Genomic DNA, 9861 nt, shown 5'->3' on the forward strand with positions numbered 1-9861 from the left:
CCATGGGTAGGCCGGCTTCAGGGGGCCTGGGCTCCCCGGGGAACTGTCTACCAGGATGTGTATGTGCATCTGTGCCTTCTTTCTGGGGGAGAGGCCAAAGGCTTCCATCAGATGCTCTAGAGTGTGACACTAAGAGACTGGGGACAAGTATTAGAAAGGGTGCCTTTTACGAGGAAAAAGATTTGGAAGTTGGATGTGTGCTAGGCCTCGGTCTTAGATGAGATGATAAAGGAGAAGGCAAATGGAGATAATTTTTTTTTTTTTTTTTTTTTAAAAAAAAAAGGTTTCCCTCTGTTGCCCTGGCTGGAGTGCAGTGGAGTGGTCATAGTTCACTGCAGCCTCCAAACTCCTGGGCTAAAGCAATTCTCTTGCCTCAGCCTGCCAAGTAGCTGGGACTATAGGCACACACCATAGCGCCTGACTAATTTATCTTTTATTTTTTGTACAGACAGGGTCTTGTTGTTGCCCAGGCTGGAGTGTAGTGGTGCGATCACAACTCACTGCAGCCTCAGCCTCCCAAAGTGTTGGGATTACAGGCATGAGCCACCTTACCCAGCCAGAAATGATATTTATTGAACACCTACTATGCACCAGCTCTCTCACTACCATCCCATGTAACAACCATGAAGACCAATGTTAGCATTTTCGTTTCCGAGGTGTGAAATTGGCAGCTGGGTGGGAGTTGTGTAATTTCCCTGAGCTCCACGTACTACTTCTTTATTCCTTTGCACGGCACCAGCCTCCGATGATGTGGGTATCATCCTTGTGGGGTCTGAAGAGTTGAGGAACTTGCCTAGGGCCACGCAGCAACGCTGGGACAGGGTCCCAGTTTCTCTGTCCCCCATCCCCAGGCCTGTGTGCTGCCCCTCCTGCCTCCCAGGGGACACTGGCTTAGGTTTGGGCCTTCCCTGCTCTTGTGCTCTTCCCCTCCACCAAGCTGCTTCCTGAGTAGCCAGTGCAGCCCTGCCCTGCCCTGCCCTGCCCAAGACTGCTGGACCTCCAGGAGTGACGGTACAGTCCCACCCCTCCCCTGCCCCAGGGACCCCACTGGCCCATCCTCCCTGCTTCCCCTGGCACCTTCCTCAGCGCCTGCTCCGCCTCCCGGTTCTCCATGACCAGGCTGAAAACCTGTGACTGCAGCTGCAGGATCTCCTGCTGGATCTTGGCCACCCTGGCCTGCGACGCGCGGAAGTCGGCCCTCTGCTGCTTCTCGGCCTCCTGCTTAGTGCGAAGGAGGCTGTTTTCTGAGAACTTGAGCACCTGGTGCAAGTGATTTTTCAGTTCTTGGATCACAAAGTTCTCCTTTTCCATCTGAGCCAGGAAGAGAAAGGGCTCCGTTAATACCTCCATGCCCAGCCGGGCACAGTGGCTCATGCCTGTAATCCCAACACTTTGGGAGGCTGAGGTGGGTGGATCACCTGAGGTCAGGAGTTTGAGACCAGCCTGGCCAACATGATGAAATCCTGTCTCTACTAAAAATACAAAAATTAGCTGGGCGTGGTGGTGAGCGCCTGTAAGCCCAGCTACTCAGGAGGTTGAGAGGAGATTCGCTTGAACATGGGAAGTGGAGGTTGCAGTGAGTAGAGATCACACCACTGCACTCCAGCCTGGGTGACAGAGTGAGATTCTATCTCAGAAAAAAACACCTCCATGCCCACTGACAGTCACCAGAGGGTGGCACCACTGTACCCTCCCTTGGGGCCGGGCATGCCACATGTGTTATCTCTTTAATCATAACGCCAACCCCACAACGGAGGTCAGGGATAGCCTGATTACAGACAAGAAAACTGAGGCTCAAGGAGGTGGCTTCATCTGTCTGTGGTTGCCCAGCTGAGCTGGGGTCTGAAGCCAGGTTTGTCTGACCTGGAGCCACCACTGTTTCTTTGCACAAATGAAGAGTACAAGCCTGTTGGATCGAGTCCACAGGGGAGGACTGGGACGGCAGTGATGCTTCTCCTGAGGACACGGCAGGGGAGGCCCGGCTGGCAGAGACACTTGGTGGGATACATGAATGTGTATGACAAACACTGACTGAAGGGATTGCCACCAGGCTGTCTCTCAAGGGCCCATACCTGGCTTGTTCCCTGCCTTGGGTGGATTCTAGAAGAGGAATGTGGTGGAGGATGAGGCAGTTTTGTAAAGAAGCTCTCAAGGCTTCTCACAAACACTAGAGTCTCCATCTGAGCACAGTGGTGCTATGGCTGCTCACGCCACAGTCTTGGGCTTGGGTCAGCCGGCAGCAGGCTCGCCGGGCATCTGCTCACTTCCTGCACACTGGGGGCAAGGAGGCAGCACCTCTGGGGCAAGCCTGTCCTGCATGAAGGCTCTAGGCACCAGGCATGGGAGTATGCTCAGCAGTCACAGCTCTCCTGGTAGACTCCCCACCACCTCCCTGATTGGTGTCTCTACTTCATCGTACACTGAGGTTCAATGACATGAAATTTGCTCACCTGGCAAAAATGGCATCTGACCCCAAGTTAGCCCAAGGTGAAGCCCCTTCGGGTTCCAGCACCCCAATGAGACCGGCAGGGCCACCTGTGTCCCTCTGCCTATTCCTAGAGGATGCTCCTCCCACCTTACCAGTGACCTCCCTGCCCAAGGGCCCAGAAGCCCGTCACCTGTCCACTCAGCATGTATACATCATGCCCCTCTTTTGGACAGGCTCACTGGGGACACAGTGGCAGGCTGAAAGAGACAAGGTCCCCCTTTTCTTATGGAGCCAGATCTCTCAAGACCACACAAATCACACAAAGATATGTTATCCACAAAGTCAGTTGAATGCTTTAAAGGACAAATTCAGTGAGAAGCGCCCAACCTAGCGCCTGGGGGAGGGAGGGCAGTGAATAGCTTGCCAGTGCCTTGAACCTCTTGTCAGTGGTGGGGGAGAGAAAGAGAAGTGCCGCGCAGTGCAGCCTGGCTAGCCCCCAGAGAGGGGGGCTCTCCCCAGAGAGGCTGCGGGCTAGAATGTGTAGGAGAACAGGGTGACAGGCGGTCGATCCCTCCTAGCACCTCTCTCTGCTGGGTGTGGCTACAAGATGTGCGTGGAAGTTCTGTGTGGGACCTCCACATGTGTCCTTAAGGGGTGGAACCAAGCCCTCTCCTCCCCTTTCCTCCTTCCTGCTGGCTGGACCGGGGGCCACATGATGGGGAAAGCTGGGGCAGCCATCCTGACCCACAGGCAGAAGTCCCATGTGGGGGTGAGTAGAGAAGTCACATCGAAGAAGCCAGACCCCCTGACAACTTGGGAAGCAGAGATGCCACACCAGCTCCGGTGTTTCTACTACAGAGAAATACATGGCTGTCTTGACTAAGCCACAGCTATTTTGGGTGTCTCTGTCATAGCAGCCAAATCTGTACTTATACACCATCTCACAGCGTTTTTGTAAAGATTTAGAGAGAAAATGTATGTAAAACAAATACACTGTATGTGTCCAAGATGATTATTACTAGGTTTAGGATCATGCTACCATTCCCCTTTTTTCTTTTTTAGATAGGGTCTTTCTTTGTAGCCCAGGCTGGAGTACAGTGGTGCGTCTCAGCTCCCTGCCACCTCCAACCTCCCCTTCTGGGTTCAAGTGATCCCTCCCACCTCAGCCTCCTGAGTAGCTGGCACTACAGGTGTGTACCACCACGCCCAGTTAATTTTGTCTTTTATGTAGAGACGGGACTTCACTATGTTACCCAGGCTGGTCTCAAACTCCTAAGCTCAAGTGATCTACCTGCCTTGGCCACCCAAAGTGTTGGGATTACAGGCATGAGCCACCATGCCCACATTTCCCTTCTTAAAAAAAATTCTTCTAGCTGGTACGGTGGTATGCCTATAATCCTAGCTACTCAGGAGGCGGAGGCTGGAGGATCTCTAAGCTAGGAGTTTGAGACCAGCCTGAGTAACAGAGTGAGACCCCATTTCTTTTTTGTATTCATTTTCTTTTATTTATGTATTTATTAATTTTAGACAGAGTCTCACTCTTGCAAAGGCTGGAGTGCAATGGCGCAATCTTGGCTCACTTGAACCTCCACTTCTCGGGTTCAAGCGATTCTCCTGCCTCAGCCTCCTGACTAGCTAGGATTACAGGAGCCTGCCACCATGCCTGGCTAATTTTTGTATTTTTATTTATTTATTTATTTTTTGAGATGAAGTTTCGCTCTTGTTGCCCAGGCTGGAGTGCAATGGCGCGATCTCAGCTCACCGTAACCTCCGCCTCCTGGGTTCAGGCAATTCTCCTGCCTCAGCCTCCTGAGTAGCTGGGATTACAGGCACGCGCCACCATGCCCAGCTGATTTTTTGTATTTTTAGTAAAGACGGGGTTTCACCGTGTTGACCAGGATGGTCTCGATCTCTTGACCTCGTGATCCACCCGCCTTGGCCTCCCAAAGTGCTGGGATTACAGGCGTGAGCCACCGCACCCGGCAATTTTTGTATTTTTAGTAGAGACGGGGTTTCACCATGTTGGTCAGGCTCGTCTTGAACTCCTGACCTTAGGTGATCCACCTGCCTCAGCCTCCCAAAGTGCTGGGATTGCAGGCATGAGCCATTAAGCCCAGCTATTTTTTTGTATTTTTTTTTTAGTGGAGACGGGGTTTTGCCATGATGGCCAGGCTGGTCTTGAACTCCTGACCTCAAGTGATCCATTCACTTTGGCCTCCCAAAGTGCTGGTATTATAGGTGTGAGCCACCACATCTGGCCAGAGACCCCATTTCTAAAAAAAAATTAGGCAGGCATGGTGGCATGTGCCAGTAGTCATAGCTACTTGGGAGGCTGAGGGAGGGGGATTTCTTGAGCCCCAGGAGTTTGAGACCAGCCTGGGCAACATAGTGAGACACCGTCTCTACAAAAATTTAAAAAATTAGCCAGGCGAGGTGGTGCATGCCTGTAGTTTCAGCTACACAAGAAGTTAAGGCAGGAGAATCGCCCAGGAGGTCAAGGCTGCAGTGAGCTATGATCGTGCCACTGGACTCCAGCCTGGGTGACAGAGCGAGATCTTGTCTCTAAAACTAAAAACTTCTAAAGACCAAATTCCTTGATTAGGCCTCAAAGTCCCCATGTGATCTGTCTCCTTCCCCTGCTTTCCCAGCCTATCTTGGCCCTTCCCTCTAGCTCACTGGCATTCTCCGGGTTTCTGAACTAGCCAGGCTTATTCCTATCTCATGACTGAGGTACACTCTACCCTCCAGCTGGAACACGGGTCGACAAACTATGGCCCACAGGCTGAATCCAAACTTGCATTTGTTAGGGAAAGTTTTGTTCTAACACAGTCCATTCATTTACATATGGCTGCTTTCCCCCGTAACAGCAGACCTGAGTAATTGCAACAAAGACCATCTGGTCCACAAAGCCTAATGTATTTACTATCTGACCCTTTGTAGAAAAAGTTGGGGGCCAGGTGCGGTGGCTCACGCCTGTAATCCCAGCACTTTGGGAGGCCGTGGCGGGAGGATCACTTGAGACCAGGAGTTCAAGACCAGCCTGGCCAACACGGTAAAATTCTGTCTCTACTAGAAGTACAAAAATTAGTATCAAAAATAAGTCTGAGATCGTACCACTGCACTCCAGCCTGGACGACAGAGTGAGACTCCATCTCAAAAAAAAAAGATCGGGGCCAGTCAGTGTGGCTCCTTCTGCAGTTTCAGCAGTACTATGAAACAATACCTCTGCTTGTCTGTCCTTCATCCTCTCCGTCAATTCATTTTCAAGAGTATCGATGATTTGTTGGTTCATACTATTCTGTTTACTGATATCCTGTATGAACTGGGCTTTGTCCCTCGCTTCCATGGGACTAGTGAGGAGTTTTTCAAACAGGAAACCACGGAGCTCATTCAGGCTGTCAATCAAACTCTGGGCTTCTGCACTTCTGCCCTGCGTCTGCATCTGCAGGAAACTGGCAGCTTGAGGGTTGCTGAGCAAGAGTCTCAGGACATTCTTGGTGGAGTCTTTGATCTGCTGCCTAAGTGGAGGGAGGCTGGATTTCTGCAGCTCTATGGAGAGGCGGCGGTCTCTGAGCCACCCTTCCTCCTTAGCCTCGTCCTGCTCCTGCAGCTGCCTTTCTTTCTCCTTTAGGCACTTGACATTGTCCAGGAGGACCTGGCAGAGGTCCTCGTGCTCTCTCACTGCCCTCATGATGTCCTCCCCCAGCATCCCCTCCACATCCCCTCGATTGGATGCCACATATGACAGCAGGGTCGCCAGCTCCACCTTGTTGATCGCCTCATCCAGGACAGACATGATCCTTTTGGCCTCAATGGTGGTGAGTTTGGTCTTAGAAGGGACCAAGGGTTTTAGTGAGTCAGCCGGCCTTTTAGAGGGGTCTGTCTTTTGCCCTATTCTGCTGATGGTGGGGACCTGGTACAAAGGCGCCATGGCAAGAATGTCTAAAGCCATCTCGTGAGCAGCCCTCTGTGCCTCTGTACGTCCTCAGAGTTGGAGACTTTGGTAGACTATTTGGGTCTCGTGCTTTTATTGTCTCTGGCCATCCTGCAAAAGGAAGACGTAGGTGTTAGTGGAGCTGTGCAGACATCTGTGTGGTTAGTGGGGCTGCAGAAACCACAGCTGTTGACATCGAAAGTTCATCTTAGGTCCTCTGTTGCTTTTACATGGAACCTTTCACTGAAAGCAGCTTTCGGCTTTGTGAGGTGTTAGGGCCACAAGGGCAGGAAGACCAAGCGTGGAGGTGCCTCAGGTACCTGTGCCAGGCAGGGACCACCAGGACAATAGACGCCATTATAAGGATTTAAAACCAGAGACTGGTTATGTCAGTGATGGGAGAGTTGAGAGGTCAACCAGGGGAAGATAAAGCCATCCCGCAGTTGTCAATGGTGGGAAGCCGCCACAGGAATAGGTGGTGATCCTGGGGCTCAGGGTCACCCAGGGGAAGCTTGAGCCACAGCCATCAGTTCCCAGAGGAGCTAGAGACATTGCTGGAAATGTAGGTCAAAGAGGGGGGCTGTGGGGGCGGAGAAATACCCTGCTTCCTCTCTTTCTCCTGCCCTTGGCCAGAACCAGCAGGAAACCAACTGATAAGGGAGCCTTAGCGATGGAACTGCAGGCAGCAGCCTATGAGCAGGCAGGGACAGGGCAGGGTCAGGGCAAAAATCAGTGTAAGACTAACAGGACTAGGACTGGCACATTTTCACTGATTTTTAAGTAGTTGTTTTGTTGTTTTTTTTTTGAGACAGAGTCTTGCTCTGTCATCCCGGCTGGAATGCAGTGGCGTGATCTCGGCTCACTGCAACCTCCGCCTTCTGGGTTTAAGTGATTCTCCTGCCTCAGCCTCCTGAGCAACTGGGACTACAGGCATGTGCCAACACACCCAACTAATTATTGCATTTTTAGTAGAGACAGGGTCTTGCCACATTGGCGAGGCTGGTCTCAAGCTCCTGACCTCAAGTGATCCAACTGCCTTTGCCTCCAAAAGTGCTGAGATTACAGGCCTGAGCCACCGCACCCAGCCATTTTTAAGTATTGATTTAAAAAATTTGGTGGGGTGGTTGGTGGTGAAAAATAACTTCACAATACAATTTAAAAACTGCTTCATTAAAGGCAATGTTGTATTTTGGATTGGATTCCGGAGTGGAAAAACGACATTAGTGGAACAACTGGAGAAATCTAAGTCCAAACCAAGTCTAAAGTTTAGTTAATAGCATTATAGCAATGTTAATTTTGTAGGTGCTCTCACCCTGGCTGGAGTGCAGTGGTGTGATCATGGCTCACTCCAGCCTTGACCTCCTGGGCTCAAGTGATCCTCCTGTCTCAGCCTCTCAAGTAGCTAGGACTACAGGTGCTCGATCCCTGGCTAATTTCTTAACTTCTTGTAGAGATGAGCTCCACTATGTTGCCCAGGCTGATCTTGAACTCCAAGGCTCAAGCAATCCTCCCACCTCAGGCTCCCACTGTCGGGATTACAGATATGAGCCACTGCGCTGGGCCTAATTTTGTGGTTTTGACAAACATATCGAGGTTATCTAAGATGTTAACATTAGGGGGAGCTGAATGGAAGGCATACGGGCACTCTCTGTGCTATCCTTGCAGCTTTTCCGTAAATCTACAATTATTACAAAGTAAAAAGCTAGTTAAAAGACTGTTTCAGGCCAGGTGTGGTAGCCCACGCTTGTAATCACAGCACTTTGGGAGGCTGAGGCGGGCGGATCACCTGAGATCAGGAGTTCAAGACAAGCCTGGCCAACATGGCGAAACTCTGTCTCTACTAAAAATACAAAAGAATTAGCCAGGCACGGTGGTGTGTACCTGTAATCCCAGTTACTCAGGAGGCTGAGGCACGAGAATCACTTGAACCCAGGAGGCAGAGGTTATAGTAAGCCAAGTTTGCTTCACTATACTCCAGCCTGGGCAACAGAGTGAGATACTGTTTCAAAACAAATAAGTAAAAGACTATTTCAGAAACATCTACAGGGCAATCAGAGATCAGTAATTTATATTGTTTTCATAGTACAATGGCTAAAAGTACTAGCTTTGCACGGCCCCACTTGGGTTCAAATCCTTGCTGGGGGTCTCTGGGCTGTTCATTTAATCCTCCAGAGCTTGGACTTCCTCAGCTGTAAAACAGGAGTCCTCAGGATCAATGAGAAGCTTCCAGCACAGGGCCCACACGCTGTAAACGCTCAATAAATTCCTAGCAGAATTAACCCAGGAAAACGAAAATCTCAAGCCCAGGACTTTAGTGATTTCTGACGCAACCATTGAACACCTACTGCCTTGGCCAGGCACAGTGGCTCACACCTGTAATCCAGCAATTTGAGAGGTTTAGCTGGGAAGATCGCTTGAGCCCAGGAATTCAAGACAGAGTGGGCAACATAGCAAGGCCCCATCTCAAAAAAAAAAAAAAAAATACACCTACTGCTCAGGATGTCTGCCCACCCCCAACACCATGTCTCCGATGGACATACCCATAACATCCCCATCCCTCGCTCTGATTCTTCTTCATCTCTTCTCCCTTATCCTGTTTGTTCTCCAGGTTAAGTACCAGCATTTCACATCCCTATATGGACCTGTTTATTTGCTTACGGTCTATCTTTCTCCCCCTCCTAAGAAGGAAACACCAATGAAGGCTGTAAGTTACTACTTACAGGTTACCTGTGCCGCTTCTATTTTCATACTGTCTGTAGATGTGAGAAGTGTTTTGAAGAAAGAATCATTAGGACTTGACGAGTGGAAGAGTTTTGAGTTTGGGTGACTGGTAGAGAATGACGTGGCCCTTAAACGATGGCAGAAATTGGGAGGGGAAGTTTGGAGGGGAAGGCAAAGAGCTCACTTTTCAACTCATTGAGCTCTGACCGCTATATTGGAGAGGACAATGGTGTCTTGGCCTTCCCATGATCCATTTCCTCCATTTTATTTTTGACACAGGGACTCACTCTGTCGCCCAGGCTGGACTGCAGCGGCATGATCATGGCTCACTGCAATCTCGACTTCCTGGGCTCAAGCAGTCCTCCTACCTCATGCTCCTGAGTAGCTGGGACTACAGGCACGTGCCACAAAGCTCAGCTAATTATTTTATTTTTATTTTTGTAGAGATGGGGTCTTGCTATGTTGCTCAGGAGAAGGAAGTGATATTTGAAGCCATAGAAGATATCTTCAACTCACCAAACCAAAGAGCAAACCAACAGAATGGCAGGGAATCGAAGAAACACCTAAAGTGATAAGAAGGAAGAAGAAAGGCAGGCCAGATCAGATGCTAAAGGTGTTTAGTTCATTGGCAAGGCAAAATGTATTCAAAATCAGGCCAGGTGTCTGATTCACGCCTGTAATTCCAACACTTTGGGAGGCTGAGACAGAAGGATTGCTTGAGCCCAGGAGTTTGAGGCTGCAGTGAGCTATGATCGGGCCACTGCACTCCAGCCTGGGT

The 9861-nt window shown here is 50.3% G+C and overlaps 1 protein-coding gene across 3 annotated transcripts in view; it reads right to left on the minus strand.

The window, feature by feature from the left end:
- Positions 1-9861, minus strand: part of IQCD (IQ motif containing D) — a 30270-nt gene that overhangs the window by 3933 nt on the left and 16476 nt on the right. For all 3 annotated transcript variants that reach the window (XM_017543242.2, XM_017543234.2, XM_017543232.2), the window contains exons 2-3: positions 5652-6473; positions 1078-1311 (exon numbers count right to left, since the gene is read on the minus strand). In XM_017543242.2, the coding sequence (XP_017398731.1) occupies positions 1078-1311; positions 5652-6380 (963 nt within the window). In that variant the 5' untranslated portion in view covers positions 6381-6473. The remainder of the gene's footprint in view (positions 1-1077; positions 1312-5651; positions 6474-9861) is intronic.

Source organism: Cebus imitator, unplaced genomic scaffold (genome assembly GCF_001604975.1).
Source record: "Cebus imitator isolate Cc_AM_T3 unplaced genomic scaffold, Cebus_imitator-1.0 Scaffold8, whole genome shotgun sequence".
Classification (NCBI taxonomy): Eukaryota; Metazoa; Chordata; class Mammalia; order Primates; family Cebidae; genus Cebus; species Cebus imitator.